This window comes from Apis mellifera, linkage group LG3, assembly GCF_003254395.2.
Source record: "Apis mellifera strain DH4 linkage group LG3, Amel_HAv3.1, whole genome shotgun sequence".
NCBI classification, from domain to species: domain Eukaryota; kingdom Metazoa; phylum Arthropoda; class Insecta; order Hymenoptera; family Apidae; genus Apis; species Apis mellifera.
The window spans coordinates 10,800,331-10,821,314 of NC_037640.1; the positions used below are offsets into that span (position 1 = coordinate 10,800,331).

The 20,984-nt window shown below is 35.9% G+C and overlaps 2 protein-coding genes across 13 annotated transcripts in view; one reads left to right on the forward strand and one right to left on the reverse strand.

Annotated features, from left to right (window-relative positions):
* LOC409856 (guanine nucleotide-releasing factor 2) overlaps positions 1-18,713 on the reverse strand; it is a 90,045-nt gene extending 71,332 nt beyond the window's left edge. For 3 of the 12 annotated variants that reach the window (XM_393346.7, XM_016911346.2, XM_016911345.2), the window contains exon 1: positions 551-1,560. In XM_393346.7, the coding sequence (XP_393346.3) occupies positions 551-722 (172 nt within the window). In that variant the 5' untranslated portion in view covers positions 723-1,560. Of the gene's footprint in view, positions 1-550; positions 1,563-8,667; positions 9,368-11,569; positions 11,613-18,537 lie in introns of those variants that run through there. The other 9 variants (XM_016911350.2, XM_016911344.2, XM_016911343.2 and 6 more) reach the window with 8 other exon arrangements.
* A 68-nt stretch (positions 18,714-18,781) lies between these two features.
* On the forward strand, positions 18,782-20,263 carry LOC726043 (leucine-rich repeat-containing protein 57). Its single transcript, XM_001121818.5, has one exon. It carries the CDS (start codon positions 19,320-19,322, stop codon positions 20,034-20,036), a length of 717 nt encoding a protein of 238 aa, XP_001121818.1. The 5' UTR covers positions 18,782-19,319; the 3' UTR covers positions 20,037-20,263.
* The last annotated feature ends 721 nt before the right edge of the window (positions 20,264-20,984 follow it).

Sequence of the window (20,984 nt, forward strand, 5' to 3'; positions counted from 1 at the left end):
GCGCCATTTCCATCGTCGAACGAGTACAATACTTGCGAAATTGATCGGGACACGACTTCGGAGAGGATTTCGGATAATCCGGTTGCATCCTTTAATGCTGAAGGATCAACGGAGAGATCATCGATTTTGCTCACTCGGCGAGGATGCGGTGAATAAATAACCTGGTCGTACATTTTCGAGAAAAGCACACGTATTATACGTGTATATAATCTGAATTCGCTTCGAGAATGGTAATAATAATTTTTTTTTTACAATATTTTATCTTAAAAAGCCTGGACAAAATATCTTTCGATAAAGATTGATATTTAACAAACAGTCAGAGTTCTATTTAAAAAAAAAAAGACGAGATTACGAAATTTCCCCAACACCCTATTCTTTCCACAGATACAAAAATTAAAATCTAATTCGAGGGAAGGAAAAGCATTCGCTCGATCGAATTTCCAACAAAGAAAGAAAGAAAGAAAGACGTGTCTCGAGCGGATTCCCTTTTCAACCCGTTCGAACGAAAGAGGACACAACGTGCCCTTAACCCGGATTCCTTAGTTATTACCTTTCAGGCTGCAGGTCGACAGGGAGCCGGAAAGGGTCCTGGCGTGATTGGTCACGGCGAGCAGCAAAGGTGTGGCGAGGCTGCTCGGCACGAACTCCTTGTGCACGGCGTAGCTACGCGTGCGCCGGCGGAAGATCGGCGAGTCGAGGAAGGTGTCGTCGTATTGAGGCATCTCGCCGCCGCCCCCGTCAAACGGCGATCACGTTAGATCCTCGAGACGGTGACGGATGCTCGTCGACGTTGCGCACGGTTTCTCGAGCACGCTCATCCTTGTCACGTTGCACTGCACGGGCATCGCACACCTTGCGCGCTCGGTTCAATAAAATTCGATTCACACGATTCACGATTACCGAACCAAGTTCTCACCGCTTTCACGTTTTCGAACTGGTGGAAGGATTCACTTAGAGGAGAGGATGGAATTAATACTGTAAAATAATCGTATCATCTATAATTGTACCGAATGGATTTTGTATTTTATCCGAATCGAGAGAAGCTAACCTAAAAAAAAAAGCCGAAGGTTAAATCACCGAGATAAATCCACTTCTTATCTGTCTTCTCTGGATAAGTTGACGCAAGTGTTTGAAAGAATTTCGCGTTCAACGTGTCACTTTTATCGATACGCACACACATATATATCGAGGTGATTGTAAAAATTTTTCTCACTCCGTTTAATTAGATCGATAATTGTTACTTGGATCGGATGCAAGAGATAAACGTTCTTATAGAATGGATGGCAAGAAGACGCTACACGATTATCGATGATCGCTATCGGACGAGCAACATCGAGCAAACTAAGAAACACACGAATATTTATATATATATATAATATTGCATATGATCTCACGAAAAGTATATTTAGCAAGTGACTAGCTTGGGTTCACGCTGTAAACAGATAACACCGTGGCGACAATACACTGTTTGCTGAACTTTAATTCTACGCTTAATAACGCGTAATTAAAGATACGTGGTAGAATCTCAAGATACCGTGTTTATCTATCCGAAGTAACGATTATATATATATATATATACAGACTAATGATAGAAATAACTCTTTTTTTCCCTCTTGTTTTCGATAATTGTTGAAATGAATTTTCGTGATATTTCAATCTTTTGTTCTACAATAATTAAACAATTAATCTGTTTTACTTTATAATAATTATTCATTCTTTCCTCCTTTTCGAAACATCTAAAAAGTATGAAGTATTTTCGTGTTTAAATTACTCGATCGATAAATGGATACCTACTCGATCGGCTCGAGGAAAAATTTTTACTCAACTTTTATATATTCTCTTCTGAAATTTTTAAAAATTCCACGACAAATTCTCCGCGATATAAAATAAGACGATATCGATGGTGAAATTTGAAAGAGCTGGAGAAGGCCAGGTATTTAGATTGAGCCGAGCCGATGACAGTCATCGCCTAAATATACGTGCGATGATGATACATTTAGCAGCCTCGAGTACTACACCGAGGTGGAGTATACCAGATTCGAGTTCCAGGATGTCTATTTTAACGCGACGGATGTTCCGTTACGATTTCTTAACGCGCTTCCGTGCTCTCCTCCTGGTATGGCGCGAGCGTGGCGCGATCGATGGCCACGTATCATCGTGGTGTTAAAAATCGTCATATTGAACGCCAAGGTGTTTTAAAAGTATTACACTCGAAATTACCGTTGTTCTCCTACAAACAACCAATACAATCTTCCACTTAACAATGAATAGAATTTGGAAAATTTTGTCATATTAAAGGCCAAGGTGTTTTTAAAATATTTACTCGATGCGATTTATCGACGAATCATCTCGAAATTACCGTTGTTTTCTTACAAACAATATAATTCCACTTAACAACATAGAATTTGGAAAATTTTGTCATATTAAAGGCCAAGGTGTTTTAAAAATATTATACTCGATGCGAATCATCTCGAAATTATTATTGTTGTTCTATAAACAGCCAATATAATTCCACTTAACATAGAATTTGGAAAATTTTGTCATATTAAAGGCCAAGATGTTTTAAAAATATTTACTCGATGCGATTTATCATCTCGAAATTACTATTGTTCTTCTATAAACAGCCAATACAATCTTCTACTTAACAACATAGAATTTGGAAAATTTTGTCGAGGAAAATACGATCACTGTAATTCGAGAATAACGAACACGTATTGGATTCTCTTAGCTCAGATGTTACTTCGTGAAAGAAAGAGTTCCGATTTTGTTAAAAAATTTCGACGAATCATCTCGAAATTATCGTTGTTTTCCTACAAACAGCCAATTCCACTTAACAACATAGAATTTGGAAAATTTTATCATATTAAAGGCCAAGGTGTTTCAAAAATATTTACTCGATGCGAATCATTTCGAAATTACTATTGTTCTTCTATAAACAACCAATACAATCTTCCACTTAACAACATAGAATTTGGAAAATTTTATTATATTAAAGGCCAAGGTGTTTTAAAAATATTTACTCGACGAATCATCTCGAAATTACCGTTATTCTTCTACAAACAGCCAATATAATTTAACAACATAGAATTTGGAAAATTTTGTCGAGGAAAATACGATCACTGTAATTCGAGGATAACGAACACGTATTGGATTCTCTTAGCTCAGATGTCACTTCGTGAAAGAAAGATTTCGTTAAAAAATTTCTAGAAAAAATCACGAAAGAAAAAGAATTGCAAGTTGGAAGGGATTTGATTCAAAATTTCTTAAATTTATGCAACCTGAGACTAATAAATAAGATAAACGTCATTCTTCATGTATAATCTCGTGCCAAGGAAAATTCTCTTAAACTTAAAGATGGTTAAAATCTATCGACGAGCGAATTATATCGTGGTTGTTCCATATTTATTTCGAAAACACGATAAATAAATCTTTGTGGCCCAAGCGAGCTGCGATAATACAATATAAAGGAGGGAGGGAATTCTTAAAGATTTTTTCACGTGGATTTTCACGATTTACCGGAGCGAGAGGCCTATTCGACCGATCGCGGCTTTTCACGTCGCTTTTACCGCTCTTCGAGCGGCGTGTATGACTCGATACCACAGGCAGGTCAATCGTGTAACTCGTTCCACGCTGGGTTGAGCACAAGGACCACGTTTTTCTGGCTTGCTTGCTCCCAATTAAATTATCGAGTTTTCTGGCAATATTTATATATATATATATGTATGTATGTATAGGACTTTGTCGAAGAAATGAAACGTGCCACTGCCTCGTTTCGACCCGATTGCTGAAATAAATGTGAAACGAACGGTGAAGAGGTAAAAGAAGAAGAAGAAGAATTTCTTGATAAAAATTTATCAAGAAAAATTGCAAGTATACATTTATACACGAAACGAGCGTAATTGTAGAATAATCGAACAATTCGCACTCGATGAAACGAGATTTATTTTAGATTGATTTCGATTGAAAACAGCTACGCACCTGTGTTCCACTGTGTTTAATCTCTCTAAATATTCTGTCACTCGCAGCTACCTTTCCCCCTTCTATTTTTCGATATCGAGCGAGTAATTGTTCTCGATCAAACATTTCGTTCGAGAAAAAGAGAGGAGAAAAATCTAAATCTTTTCTTCGAGAAAAAAGAAAGAGAGAACAAAGAGGACGATGATCAAATTGTACACTCGACCGATTCAATCTTATTTTTGGACGATGATTCATCGCAATTCCATCGAGGAATCCGCGTCTCGTCCCGTCGAACGCGGGATGGAAAATGGTAGGAAATGGCGGGTGTGGGGCATCGAACTCCGAAAATAAACGCGTCGGTAGGAAGGTTGGGGCGCGACAGGAAGCGGCGCTTTAACTGGGTCGCAAGTTCATCAGTGGTAATTATTATTAATCAGGAAATCTCGGCCCGGCCGCGAAATTCCCGCAGATTTGCATGATTACGCCGAGGAGCGCGTTGAATAATTGGCGTCGCCGGGGATTGGCGGCGGGGAAGACGGGTGGATGTTTTCAGCGGCCTGTTAATTTCTTGTTATTATTTGACAGAGTTGAGAGAAGATTTATCACTGTTTCTGCCGCCACGTTTCTGTCTCCCCCGAAACATTGGATTGCTTGGAGGAATGGAACGTCCATCGCTACTTTGCCGCGACCTTTCCTATTTTCCACACTGGATCATCCCTTTGATAAATCACGATAAATCCAATGCCGCGCAAATTTCTGTCATTCAATTCGTTCGAGCCATTTTTGAATTCTTTTAACCCTTTGCACTCCTATTTTTTATTTACCGATATTTTTCATATGAAAAAGTTGATGTTTTAGTAGGAAAAAAAATTTGAAAAATTATCAGCATAAATTATCAGTATATAAAAATCTATATAATATTTGTGTATATATTTAGATCTTTCAAAATTGTTAATAAAATAGATAAAACTAACTTCTAAATTGAAAGGAATAAACCAATCTTGTATGATAAAAAAACGACTGAAGACCAAAAAAGTAAATAAAAGTAAGTAACGTTGAAAAAATTTCATTTCATAATTTTGCATTGTACGATATATCGTTCAAAACGGTATATAATGTAATATCCTGGTTTGCCAGAACAAAAAATCTTTTATTATTTTCTATTTATTTATTTTATATACACACATTTAAGCAAAAACATTGCAACAAGAGTCCATAGAATATAATATTAATATAAATATACGTATAATAACACGAGTGCAAAGGGTTTTTTATTTTTTTAATCAAAAATTATCAAAAGCATCGATAACCGATCATTCCAAAATCGTACACCGAATATCATTGAATTGTTCGAGAATAAATTCTAATAAGAGTCCATAGAATATAATATTAATATAAATATACGTATAATAACGAGTGCGAAGAATTAAATTAATCTCTCTATTTAACTTTTCTTTTTTAATCAAAAATTATCATCAAAATCGATAACGAACCACCAATCATTCCAAAATCGTACAAATATCATCGAATTGTTCGAGAATAAATTCTAATAAAAGTCCATAGAATGTAATATTAATATAAATAAACGTATAATAACACGAATGCGAAGAATTAAATTAATCTCTCTGTTTAACTTTTCTTTTTTAATCAAAAATTATCAAAATGAAGCCGATCGTTCCAAAATCGTACATCAAATATCATCGAATTGTTCGAGAATAAATTCTAAATATATATATAATAACACGAGTGAAAAGAGTTAAATTAATCTGTCTGTTTAACTTTTCTTTTTTAATAAAAAATTATCATTAAAATCGATAACGAAAACCACCGATCGTTCCAAAATCGTACAGCAAATATCATCGAATTGTTCGAGAATAAATTATCGTCTTCAACAACGTCGTGGCACGCGTTCATCAAAACAAGCAGATCGGCCGCCTCCTGTTCCGCTAACTAATCGGGCCTGATCGTTTATTACGCAGCATCTACGTTCCGTTTGAGAACGTCGAAACGAAGATCGCGTCGCGTACGTGTTTTCGATCGCCACTGATCCATCTATGAACAAAATTACAACAATATCTTCCTTCCAATCCATTTAAAAATTTAAACTCTTTTAAACGGCAAGCTCACGGATTTCTCTTCTTTTTCTGAATCATAATAATAAATCTTACTTTCGTTCTTTCGATCTCGAAACGTTAAACGTCGCACCAACGATCGTTTAATTTACCAAGGAACAAATTGCCATCGATTTACACGAGCTATTTTGAAATCACGAGTGTCTAAATTCTCGACGATCGCCGAGTCTCGATTTTCGATCGGCCTCCAAGATGAGATTCTCCACGCGAGAAACTTTTCTTCCGTGGAAGTTGCGATTTCTCGATCGATTCGAGGGAAAATAACGAGTGAAAGGTCGCTCGATATCAGCCCTTCTCGAGCTTCGATATATTAATCGATCGATCGAGAAGAAAGAAAAGGAATGCTTCTTCCGATGATCGATCGATTCGTCCTATCGAAAAATATAAAGAGTGTCTGGATAAAAGTGATCGAGGAATGAGTGGATTGTTTTGAGAAATTTATACGTAATACTTAAGAAAAAAAGAATAGAATTATATCGAGATATCATATTTGAGAGAAGCTTTATTTAAAAATAACACGTGAAGTTGTACAACGTATTCTATTTTTTTATCGGAAATGGATTTTGGAAAATTATTATAAAATTTTTTTACTCTTCTTTCGACTTGTCTTTTATATTCGTAATCGCTCAGACACTCTCTGTACATTCGCGTGAAATATTTTTGGAGAGTCAATTTTAGAGGCCGGAACAAACATAAAAGTTAGTTGCACGAAAGCATCGATTAATTATCGAGCGAGAAGACAGAAATAGAGTAACACCTCAAACCTATAAACCTTAAAAACTCTCCACATTTCGTCCATCGTTTTCTTAGAAAAAAGACTTCCGAAAGATTCGTATACGAATGTATCAACAACAATAAAAAATCTCCACTTCGCATCACCTTAATCTTCGTCGCAAATATTACGAAAAGGAAATTTCCCTTCTTATCCACTACGTTTCTAACGTTGGAAACTCGTCGAATCGATTTATCGGCTCGATAAGGCCATCATCTCAATTAACAATCTTTCTAGAAAACAGGTTTCCAAAAGAATTTGTATCAACACTTCGAACAAAAAATCTCCACTTCACGTCACCTTAATCTTCATTGCAACGAAATATTACGAAATTTCTTCTGTGCTTCCAACATTGGAAACTCGAATCGATTTATCGGCTCGATGAAGCCATCATCTCAATTAACAATCTTTAGAAATCTAGAAAACAAATTTTCAAAAAATTTCGAACAAAAAATCTTCATTTCACATTACTTTAATCTTCGTCGCAACGAAATATTACGAAATTTCTTCTGTGCTTCCAACATTGGAAATTCGAATCGATTTATTGGCTCGATGAAGCCATCATCTCAATTAACAATCTTTAGAAATCTAGAAAACAGATTTCCAAAAGAATTTGTATCAACACCTCGAACAAAAAAATCTTCATTTCACATCACTTTAATCTTCATTGCAACGAAATATTACGAAATTTCTTGTGCTTCCAACATTGGAAATTCGAATCGATTTATCGGCTCGATGAAGCCATCATCTCAATTAACGATCTTTAAAAATCTAGAAAACAAATTTCCAAAAAATTTGTATCAACACCTCGAACAAAAAAAATCTCCACTTCGCGTCACCTTAATCTTCGTCGCAACGAAATTTCTCGTGCTTCCAACATTGGAAACTCGTCGAATCGATTTATCGGCTGGATGAAGCCACCATCTCGATGGAAGATCGCGGAACAACTAAGGATCGAGAAGGTTTGCCCGTGACGTAACTCGATACACGCACCATCGAACTTGGAAGGTTCGATCAATGGAGCACGCGACAGCGAGCGATCGCGGAAAACTCCGTCCAACTTAATAACACTGTTCTCCAAATCCTCCATCGATCTCTCGCGCGTTGTCATGACGTGTAGCCGTGGAAATAGCTTGCTGGTAACACGGCTCTACACGTCTCGTGTTCATCGAGCCTTTACGGACGAGCCTTCGATCGATCTTCTACGAGAAGAAAAGAAAAAAAGAAATTTTCTTTGCGCTATCTCCTCCGGATTTCTTCTTCCTCTCAACTTCAATCCACCGTTCGTTTCTCTCTAAATTCGAGCTTTCGAATTAATCTGACATTTTTAACAGGGATTTAATCTTAAAAAGTTATGGAACTTTGAATAATTTTCTTCCTTTGTGATTTCTTCCATTTTTGAGACTAATTTTTACGATTCCTCGAACAAGATGAATCTTCCCTAAATTCTTCGTGCAATAAATAATCGATGATGACAAAACTCACTGTAAAAACAAAAAAGGAGAAAGAAAACCAATCACCGGAATCCACATCGAATCCTCGTTCAATAAGGATTGTTCTTCCCGATCCATCTTCAATCGATTTTCACGAAAGATAACGATCTCCACTTTCCACCTAGCACTTTCTCCAAACAGAGAGCGCGCGTAATTACGTAAAAAAAAAAAACCAAAACCAAACCCGAATCTCCAACACTATCCAAGATTTCTATCCCGGTTCGTCATCGTCGTCGAATCCTCCGATATTACCAATTAATCAACGATCCATAAATTTTATCCGCAACATAATCAAATCACTTGCATACCATACCTCGAACGAATCACAAAATCACGAAATCTTCTCACACGAGATAATAATAATAATAACAACAACGATCCTTGGAATTATCCACCACTCTGCTAATTGGCCGCGATGACTCGCCGCGTCTGTCGAGGCGGCCGCCGCTCGCGCAACACTGATTCAAACAAATTTAGATGCACCCGCGATCTTCGAGATCGATAATTCTGGCAGCGCCGCTAATTACGATCCAGTTCTTCCACCGAAGATCGACACTTGGAAACGAAACTTTAATTCTTCCAAAAAATGTACACGAACATGGATTTGTTCAAATCCTCATATATATACATTTTACAAATGAAATATTGCCAACATCGAAGATCACGACACGATTCTTTCTCACTCGCTGAAACTCGTCACTTCCTTCTTTCGAGATGTTTGAGACGACGCACGGAGGCGTGAATCGCGACGGAAAATTTCACGGCGGTTTTCTCGCCTGCGATCTTTTTCTCCCTCTTCTTCATTGTCGCGTCTAGACACGGCGCGTCTCTTACGGTCGAGCGTAAATCTGGTCCGCGGATCGTGTTCCAAACAGGTCTGGCCGAGTTTAAACGCCGAGTCTCCGTGTCAACCGGCGGTCAAAGAGGAGGAGAATCGCAAGAGGTGAGGAAGGTTCTCTCGTTGATGGCCCGTTGATGCGGTGGACCGTCCACCACGGCAGGATCGTAATATCTGTGACTTTGGCCGGGAAAGAAGGCTTGTCTATTTTAACGGGCCGGAGAGAGAGAGAGAGGAGACGAGAGCGTGAGTGTTGGAGCGAGACGGTAAAAAGAGGGAGAGAGAAGGGGATAAAGACAGACTCTTTTGCGCTCGTTCTTTATTTCGAGGAGGAGAGAGAGAGAGAGAGATAGAGGGAGAGGGAGATGATAGGAGAAGGAGGAGGAGGGACAATTTATTTGCGGACCCCTGCAGCACTGTGTCAGTGTGCGAGAACTACTTTTCCTCCTACTCTTTTTCTTTCGCGCTCTCTCGCTTCTTTCTCTTCTCTTCTTTCTTTTTTCTCCTCCGTTTCGACAACCCGTTGGACAGTGTCATTGTCGTCGCAACGCAGATTAGATCACGCGAGAAAACGAGCAATGGAGAATTTCAATTCGATGTCCGCGTCTCTTTTCGAGGTTTTGATCTACGCTCGATCGAGGAACGAAAGGATTATATTTCGACAAAAGATTTTTCTTCGCAATGAAAGTCTTGACTTTCTCTTGCGAGCGAGATCATGATTTTTGAAATTTGGCGTTCTTATAATATAAATAATCTGAAATTACGTGATATTTATTCATCGAATATGATATCAAGCGTGCAATTTATCTTTCAATTATCAATTTATCTTCTGAGAATGCTGCGATATGCAATTTTATATACGTATCGAAAGGATATTTCGACAAAAGATTTTTCTTCGCAATGAAAGTCTCGACTCTTGCGAGCGAAATCATGGTTTTTGAAATTTGGCGTTTTTATAATATAAATAATCCGAAATTACGTGATATTTATTCGAGTTCATCGAATATGATATCAAGCGTGCAATTTATCTTTCATTTCTGAGAATGCTGCGATATGCAATTTTATACACGTATCTGGAAAAAGTAAGTAAATTAGAAAAGAGGTTTTTTGGTAAGAAGGCAACGAATTCATTTGATTCATTTTGCCGAGGAAAAAGTGGCGGTTTCTTGGAAGGGAAGGAATCGAAAGAGAGAAGATATTACGCGGTTTTTTGTACGAGATTCGAAGCATATGTGCGAGACCGATTCTCCTAATGGCGAATATTTTCACACGTTCCTCGTGTGATCCTCGTTAATGAACGAATCTATTCCTGGCCTTTTCTTTTCTTTTTTATTCTTATAATTCATACACTTATACTTTTTTTATCTTGCATCGCGTAATTTCGTTTGTTTAGTTCAGCGAGTCGTATATAAAACGTTATCTCGAAAAAATGTAAATATAAATAGGGATCTATCCTTCTCGAGGAAAATTATTCAGAGCAATTGCATATCTCTTATTATATCGATTAATCTATCAAGTAGTATTTACAATAACGTAGATACGAGAGATACTTTTCAAAAAATAAAACTGAACAACAATTTAAAAAATTTTAATTCCAAACGCACACGTAGTAGCTAAGAAGATTAGAAGGAAAGGTCGTAAATAATAAGAGAAATGAATTTTTATTATGTTTAAATTTTAGTATTAATCGTAGAATCAGAATTATTTATGGGATAAATGAGTTTTTATCGGTAATTATAAATAATACTTATCTGAAATTCTAGTAATATTATAATCGCACGCGTAATGACATTTCGTAATGTTATCTGGTGGAATAAAAAGGAAGAAAAAAAAAAGAAGAAAGAAAGAAAGAGAGAGAGAGACAAGATAAGCGAGCGATTCAAAGAAATATTATATTGTTGTAGTGGCGGGCAAAGGAATTTCTTAATGGCGTACTTGATCTATATTTTCGACTTCTAAATCTATCTATTACACGGGATGGAAGAAAATCGAATGAGACGAATAATTCGAGGGCAAGAAAATATTTTGGCACGTGTCGCGTAAAACCCGATGAAAATCAACGTAAAGTCTGCTGTTACAATGTTTCTTAAATAACGTTTGTTACGTAAAAAATAAAATTGGCAGATAATGTTGGCCAAAATTTAAATAAATATCGAACGAGGTTGAAGTTTAATTCCACGTCTCTTATTATTTTTTCTTAATTATAAAAGTACAACGAGAAACACGATACTTTGATAAAAAGATAAAAGTATTTGAAACTTGTCATTGTTCCAACGATTTGTCAAGCTTAAGCTGTTTTAAATCGCGAGTTCTTAAAATGATCGATAAACTCGTCGATCGAAATTTTGACAACAACGAAAACACTGGACCAACTTACGTTCTCGATAGACGAATCCCACGACCATTTCGACACTCGTCAAACCACATCCATGCCACGAAATAAAATATTCAACTTGATCGATTCTCTAACGTCGACACACTGTCTCGGAAGAGACAAGAGATATTTGGATCACTACGATCGTTTCGCTACGATAATTACCTTAAAGACTCGCGATTATCTCTATCAACTAAGAGATATTAAGCGGTAAAAATAGCGATAACGGTGAACAACTTCCTCAAAGAAGGCGGAGATATCGTTGATCAGTACACGTTGATCTATTTTCAATTGCAAAATCAATTTAGAAAACGAAATAAATTTATTAAAAATTAATTCTCATTATTATTGTTATTAATGTATACTTAACTCTTGTTAAAATCACTTGTATAAATCCCTAGAAGTCAATCAAAGTCAGAGTTGAAAATGTCTCATTCATCGAAACTCTCACGATTAAAAAATAAAATTATAGTTTTTTCCCTCAGTCATTCTCCTTTACAAAATTCTTATTCAATTCTTATTCAATTCAGTTGCCAATTGTACGAAAATCAAGTCGTAGAGTATTTTTTCAAAAGCTATTTATCTAATTTCGAAAACATTATATTTTCCAATGATTCTATCGAAAGCTCTCCTTCATCCTTCTTCAAAATTCTCATTTCAACCTTGGCCAATCCAGTTCCAAGGAAAAACCAAGTCAATCTAAGTCAGGGTTAAAAATGTCTCATTTATCAAGCTTCAAGAACTAACCATATCTTGCAATGACTTTATCAAAAGCTCTCACGATTAAAGAATAAAATCATCCTCCTTCATAATTCAAAATTCTCATTTCAACCTTAATCAGGAAAAATTCACAAGGAAAAAACCGCAAGCATTTCTTCAAAAGCTATCTAATTTCGAAAATACAATACTTTCTAATGATAGCTTCATCTCACGATTAAAGAATAAAACTATTCTTCCTTGTCCTAGTTTATAATTCAAAACTTTTATTTCAACCTTGGCCAGCTCGGAGAACACGAGGAAAAATCAAGTCGCGGATTTTCAAAATCTATCCATTTAATTTTGAAAACACAATACTTTCCAATGACTCCATTGAAAGCTCTAACGATTAAAAAATAAAACTATTCTCCCTTGTCCTAGTTCATAATTCAAAACTTTTATTTCAACCTTGGCCAGTTCAGTGGAACACGAAAAATCAAAAACCACAGAGCACTTCTTCAAAATCTATCCATCTAATTTCGAAAATACAATACTTTCTAATGATAGCTCTATCTCATGATTAAAAAATAAAACTATTCTTCCTTGTCCTAGTTTATAATTCAAAACTTTTATTTTAACCTTGACCAATTCATTTCTCATGATTAAAGAATAAAATTCTCTCTCATCCTTCATAATTCAAAATTCTCATCTTCAACCTTGGCCAATTCAATTCCAGCGGAATACAAGGAAAAATCAAGTCACAGCTCTTCAAAATCTATCCATCTAATTTCGAAAACACAATACTTTCCAATGCCTCCATCGAAAGCTCTAATAATTAAAGAATAAAACTATTCTCCCTTGTCCTAGTTTATAATTCAAAACTTTTATTTTAATCTTGGCCAATTCAATTCCATGGAATATGAGGAAAAATCAAACTGCAGTTTTTCAAAAGCTATTCATCTAATTTCGAAAACACAATACTTTCCAATGCCTCCATCGAAAGCTTTAAGGATTAAAAAATAAAACTATTCTCCCTTGTCCTAGTTTATAATTCAAAACTTTTATTTTAATCTTGGCCAATTCAGTTCCATGGAATATGAGGAAAAATCAAACTGCAGTTTTTCAAAAGCTATTCATCTAATTTCGAAAACACAATACTTTCCAATGACTCCATCGAAAGCTCTAACGATTAAAAAATAAAACTATTCTCCCTTGTCCTAGTTTATAATTCAAAACTTTTATTTTAATCTTGGCCAATTCAGTTCCATGGAATATGAGGAAAAATCAAACTGCAGTTTTTTAAAAGCTATTCATCTAATTTCGAAAACACAATAGTTTCCAATGCCTCCATCGAAAGCTTTAAGGATTAAAGAATAAAACTATTCTCCCTTGTCCTAGTTTATAATTCAAAACTTTTATTTCAACCTTGGCCAGTTCAATGGAACACGAAGAAAAATCAAAAACCACAGAGCACTTCTTCAAAATCTATCCATCTAATTTCAAAAACACAATATTCTTTCCAATGCCTCTATCGAAAATTTCTCACGATTAAAGAATAAAACCATTCCATCCCTCGTCCTCCTTCATAATTCAAAATTTTAATTTCAACCTTGGCAACAATTCAGTTGCAACGGAAGACGAGGAAAAATCAAGTCGTACGGGATCCCTTGGATCAAAAGCTAAATTAGGATCAAGCGTAACACGTGCGTCGACCGGTTTTCGCACGTGCGCGCCCCTCTAATCCGTGTACCGAGGCCGGGTTTGCCCGGCGAAACGTGAAAACAGATGCATATTCATGAACCGGCATGCCCCGTTCAACCGACCCTCCTCGCGCGACAGATCCCAGCCTGCTCCTGACACTAGCATCCCCGCTTCGTCACAGGATCCGCAACATTTGCCCCTATATGCCCTCGCACGGCAGGGTCGAGGAACAACGCCAACGTCTAAACGACGGTCCGTCATAAAGGATGACGGACCGCCCGGCTGTATCTCGTCGTGCCGACCTGGCCACGATCTCTCTGCTTTTGATGGACCAAACGATGTTTCGGAGGGCGGTTCGAGATCCCTGCACGAGAGTTTCGCGACGACGATGATGATGATGACGAGGGATCGATTTTTCACGAACTTTGACGATTAACTGATGTAGGATTGAAATCTTACGTTGGTTTACGTTGATTTATTCGCGAATATCGTGAATCGATGTGGGATTGAAATTGAAATCTTGGTTTACGTTGGTTTATTTGCGAATAATTTGTGATATTTTTATTAAGGTTGTAGGAACAATCTCATAGATGTTAATAAGATCGTTGCATTTACATTTTCGTGAGATTTTGGCGTTAATTGATATGGGATTGAAATTGAAATCTTGGTTTAGGTTGGTTTATTTGCGAACAATTTGTGATATTTTTATTAGGGTTGTAGGAACAATCTCATAGATGTTAATAAGATCGTTGCATTTACATTTTCGTGAGATTTTCGTGAGTGTTTTGGTATATGTTTGGTGTGAATATTTTCAAAGATGAATTTGGTTATGATATAACCAATGTGTTTTAAGCTCGTGGATAAATACTTCTAAATTGAATATTGTTTGCAGACGAGTTCGGTCTAACCTAACCTAACCTAACTTTTTCCATTGTATTTCGCGATCTATTCGCAAACAGCAAAAATAAAAAACGAATCTAATAACACAATACACGAACTTTCTGTACCAACTGTACCTCTAATCATTCCAAACTTTTGCTGTGCGAAAAAGGAGAAAAAAATTGGAGAGAGAAAAATATATATATATATATATTTAACAAGCACGGTTAGATTTAAAAGTTTCGACATTGAAGTACGAGGGTTGCGGAACGGAAGGGTTGCAGATTACCCCCCTGCAGAAACTTTTTTTTTTTTATGTTTCCGATACTTTCAGTCCCGCGTGGCCGGCCGCCAGTCACGTTTTTCCCATGCACGTGACTACACGAGATCGCGAATGTTTCTCTCCCTTTAGGACCCACGTGCAACCAACGGCGTATAAAGTTTACTTTAATTCAAGTCTCCCCGGTCATTGATTAAATCCGAATACTCTGGAAACGTGGTGCACGCATCGTGGAGAAATCGAGAGGAAAAAAAATAACGCGTTTCGACGTTTGTTTGTTTGTTTCCGCAAAATACTTTTTATCTTACGAATCTCAAAAAATAAAAATAAAATTTGTCCTAATTATATATAAAAAGAGATAAATAAGTTCTCGAAAATCGAGAGATACGCGAGGATGTATTTCATCGAAGCTGGATGAAACATGGTTACGATCGAATTTTGATAGTAATATTTCCTCCAATATTTCCCGAATTGGATATATTATTTATCGAGGATGGAAAAACGAAAAGGAATTGAGAAATCTTGAAAGAAAAATACAAATTACTCGAGAAACATTTGGATATTATATACAAAATTTTCGTAGCCCGATTTTCATTTCTCTAACAACTGCTCCTCCCAAAGAGAGAAGAGGAAGGAATTCCATCTTCCGAATTGTGAAACACGCACTTTGAACCACGAGCAAATACCCCCTACTCTCTTGCTGGCCTATTTTCGATTCCTATTCGAGCCTGAACGAAGATCCGCGCATAAACGGATAGAGCGGTCGACAAAAGGCTGTATCGCGGATACAATATCCGCGGGGATGGAAAAGAGCACACGGAACGGGCAGAATTTAATCACATTTCGATCTGGCGCACGTTCTTACCGTTCCTCTTTACCACCCCCCACCCCAAACTTCCACTTTTTCTTTCCACGGACAAAGTCGTCCAATCTCCTTCCAAGCACCTTCGTGGTTGTGGACCTTTGCACGCCACGCCGTGGAATTATTTCAATGAACCAGCCCCAGTCTGGCTGGAAATTTAATGAGAGTTCGCTTTTCACAGGGAATTCCCCTCCCCTCAATGGGGGCCGCGGGTTTATTATTGACCGGGCTCGCGATACCGTTCGATCTACCCGACGACACAATTTCTCCTCTTCTCCTGCGTTACGCGGTGGCGTTAAACCGTTTCTATAAGCTTTTTTTTTATCCCTGTTGCGAAACGGAAGAGACCATCCCTTGGTAACGAGACTTTTTTTTTTTTCGAATATAATTAGGGAGAATCTTTTTCAGATCGCGATCATATTTGTCGAATTAAATAGATGATATTATCTTTTTTTTTATATATATACGTTTTAATTGGTAATTTTAGAATAATGCAGAGAATAACGTGATTAGCTAGAAGAAAAGAAAAAAATGAAAATTTAAAAATTACTCTATGACTCTTGAAACTCGCGACTGACAAGTTGAGAACCACTGTAGGTATAATTTATCGATGGGAACAACTTGACTGGCATTTCCTTGTCAATAATTGCGATAAATATCGATTATATTTATGCAATTTTCCTATCCATTCGATTCCTTTAATTGTATGATTGATATATTGTAATTTATATATTTAATTCTCCATTTAAAGAAAGAAAAATCATGAAAATGTGTATTTCGAATTTTTTACAAAGGAATTTCGATTAGATTCGCGATAAAAAAAAAAGATGTTGGAAGAAAGAAAAAATATACAAGTGATCAGCTTGTAAAAAGTTTGTGCTACTTTCAACTTGCCGCGACGCTAAAAGTACATTAAAAGTTCGGTAATCGATAATGACTCCAGCTTTTTTGTCGACGTCTTTTTCTGCACGTCACGTTCGAATATATCCTCTTTGACCGCGAAGGGGGAGGGAGAGAGGGAGGGATTTATTTTTTCAGAAGCGAGACACGATGGCAGAACACGATAGAGATGCCATGATTTCAACCGGCAACAAATCAACTCGCATTAAACACAATTACACCCAACGACAGATGACGTAGGGTACCGAGTTAGTTGCTACTCGTTATCCGGCAAATTGATCAAACTGCCTTTACTTAAGTGTATCTATCCATCACCGGCCCTACTACGAGGTCGAACGTATCAGTTCTGATAAGTTACGCACCTGTTATTATTATAACAATAAATTAAATATTACGAGTATATCGCATTTAAACATTATTCATATTCTATTTTCGAATTTTTAAATTTATTGCGTTTCAGAATTTAAATTATGACAATTACGTATTAATAAATGATAATTAAAATTATATCGTTAAATTCTAGATATTTCAATTAAAATCTCTATCGCATTCATATCGTGAAATACGAATATCGATAAAATCAACTGTGAACTTTGATATATAGAAAAATATAGTTAGTTAATAAATAAACAGTTCTCGTGAAAATACTGTCGTACCGATACCGAGGTAACTCTTTGAAGGGTGCAAACGCGGGTTAGAAAACTCGTGACATGGGCAGCTGTTCGAATTACATTGAGCTCGCCCCTGGCGCGTGGACGGTTTATTGACACACTCTCCAGGCGACCGCGTATTATTACCAGCGTCGTGCATTTACTACGAAATATATGACTCGTTTTTCAAGAAAGAAAGCGACCGGTGGAGCATCGAGACGAATCTCGGTTCTATGGACTAGTAGAGGGAGAAAATCAACAATGCTTTTACCTTTCGTAGCGTTCTCTCCATTCTTCGCGCGGTCCTTCTTTCACGTCGGACAGCATCGATTCTTTTGAAATATAGATATTCGAAAACGCGCATACGATGTTCTTTTGAAACGACAGTTCAAAGATATTATTCGAGAAAAGATTCGAATATCGAATATCGATTCGTTAATTCTATGCGAAATTTTAAATCGCTGAAATTCGAACGATACAAGAGATAATCGATAGTCTCGATGAATCGAACGAAAGATGAGGTTGTGAATTGTTGATTTACCAAACGATTATCGTTCATTTTGTAATTGGCATTCGTCGAACGCCAATGTTTGTCGAAAGGTTAATTATACATTTTTGAAAAACTTTATTGTTAAATATAAAATTAATATCTCTAGCAGTGGCACACAATGTGAAACAAAGACGAAAGAAAGAAAGGGATGCGATATATAGAGACATGCTTACATTAGGTCACACGCATATGCTTTTGACGTTTCGCGTCCGGGTAGCGTCCGTGAAGGATTTCTTCGCTAATATTTAGATTATCGATGGTAATTATCTATAGTGGCGTTCGATGATGTTAAATGTTACGAAAATTTTTTACGATACATTCGTTCTTTGTGAACGAATAAGAACTTGACTGACAGAGGAAGAAAGAAGGATCGCGGAGACCGGGTTCCGTCGTTGTTACGGAACATCGTATTCGTTCTCTTTCATCGTAGGTCATAGTATAAGTATCACTTACCTGCATGCTTCTCCGACTTCGGCATGGAGGCCATAGCTAGCCGATAGTACGTCCTCTCGAACCACGACACTATCTCACTATTTCTACGAAAGACCGCATCGTAAACTACACACCAGTGGCTGCCGCGGCGTTTTCAGTCTGATGTAAACCCGACGTGCACCGCTACATCTTCGTTTGTCAGCCATCTTTCGGGGCGCGAGCGCGCGAACCGCCATCACGCGGCCAGAATTTGAACATAGTCAGCATCAGTCCAACATGGCCGACGGACTGTCATTCGGGTGACATATCATTCAATTTTCGACTCAAAAAGGATGCTCCTGAACGATTTTCACGGACGAAACATGTTTCACGGCTATTTTTATATAAAAGTGTAAACGACATTGATTAATTTGCAACGATTGACGCCATAAGTATTGCCGTGTGAAAATTAATCGAAAGAGTGGCGACGCAACAACTGATTTTGCTACGTTGATACAGTGGCACGCAAAAATCATTGTCCACCGATGATTGAATATAATCTGTAACAAAGTATAGTTCAATGTGTTTACATTACTATGAAAAAGTGCGAGTAATGAGCATCGATTGAAAATGTATAATAAAAAATTATGTGAATTTTCTATAAATTAAATTATCGTTCGTTGAAAAATAAAGTATTTGACAAAAATTATATTTCTGCTTCTCAAGAATTAATAAACATATTGACATAATTCACTTAAAAAGTGTAAAGTATAAAATATTTAGAAATAAGCATATGGGTTTATCTCGTTTTATGTCAACGAAAAATGGGAAACTCTGGTTTAAAACAGCATTACGAGACTGCAAAGAAAACCGGAACATTAAAATTATCACGAAGAAAACTCCACGAATTTCCACAAAATTTATTAGCTTTGGCACCATTGCTACGTACATTGGATTTATCGGAAAATGAATTTGTTCATATTCCCGATAATATTGGTAATTTTACGTTATTAAAGCTATTGAATGTTAATCATAACAAATTGACAACTTTACCCGAAGCACTTGGAGCATTGACAAAATTAGAATGTTTAAATGCAAGTTCGAATCAAATAAAAACTATCCCATGGTCATTGTCAAAACTAACACGATTGAAACAAGTCAACTTATCTGATAATCGTATAACCGAATTTCCTCCTATGTTTTGTGATTTAAAATTTCTGGATGTGTTAGATTTATCGAAGAATCGAATTACGACAATCCCTGATGCGGCTGGAGCGTTACATATAGTTGAACTTAACCTCAATCAAAATCAGATATCAACTATATCTGAGAAATTGGCGGAATGTTCGCGCCTAAAAACATTAAGACTTGAAGAAAATTGTTTACAACTGAATGCAATACCTAGTAAAATTTTGAAAAATTCTAAAATTTCAGTCCTGTCTGTTGAAGGAAATTTATTTGAGATAAAACAATTTGCTAATCTTGATGGTTATGATAACTATATGGAAAGATATACCGCTGTAAAGAAAAAACTCTTTTAAGAGATATTTTAAATGAATATTTATTATTGAATCTATTATAGGTAATTATTATACATATATAATTATTTTATAATATTGAAAAAGATGCCGCATCGTGTTCGCGTAATTATACTCGATACCTGCGATAATATAATATAGAAATAAAATTTTCAAATTAATTGATAATAATGTTTTTAATAATGTGAATGCTTATACAAAAAAAAAAACACTTTTTTACAAAGCGTTCGTTAAATAAGCACGATAAACTATATAGATATATATATAAAACCATTGATCTAATGCAGTACACATACTAGATTATAATTTTTATTACACGGATTATAAAATGATGTTCTAGTATTTCGTATCACACTGCAATTCTTATAAAAAATGTTCTTATACGCAACAATTACAATTTTTATGCATCATTAAGATGTATAAATAAAATGTATTAAATAATAAAATATGTTTTATAAAAATCTTTGGTATTTTTTTTTTTATATATAACATTTAATTACATGCAAATTAAAATAAAAACATAATATTCTTTTAAATCTCTTTATATATTGTAAAATATAAATAATTAAAATTGTATAAAATAGTTTCAAAATTATCGTAAAAATAAATTTATTATAAATATACAAAATTATATCGTACAATTAAATAATATAAATTAAATTTTGTAAAAATAAATTTCGTATTTATTTTTAATATATAATATTTTTATTCATTTCTTAATAATTTTTATCATAATTGTAATATATATAACTGGATGTATGCAAGCAAAATTATCTTACCATTGTAAGTGAAAAACAAATGATCTTTTGCATCCCAAAATGGCGTGTCTGGTCTTTACTTTCTCAACAGGAAGAGCTGCTGAAATTAAATAAAAAAAAATCGACAGGTGAGTTACGGGCAGTAAAAAAAGTTACATGTTTCAACTTCCAAGTTAGCAACCCTTCACTTGCG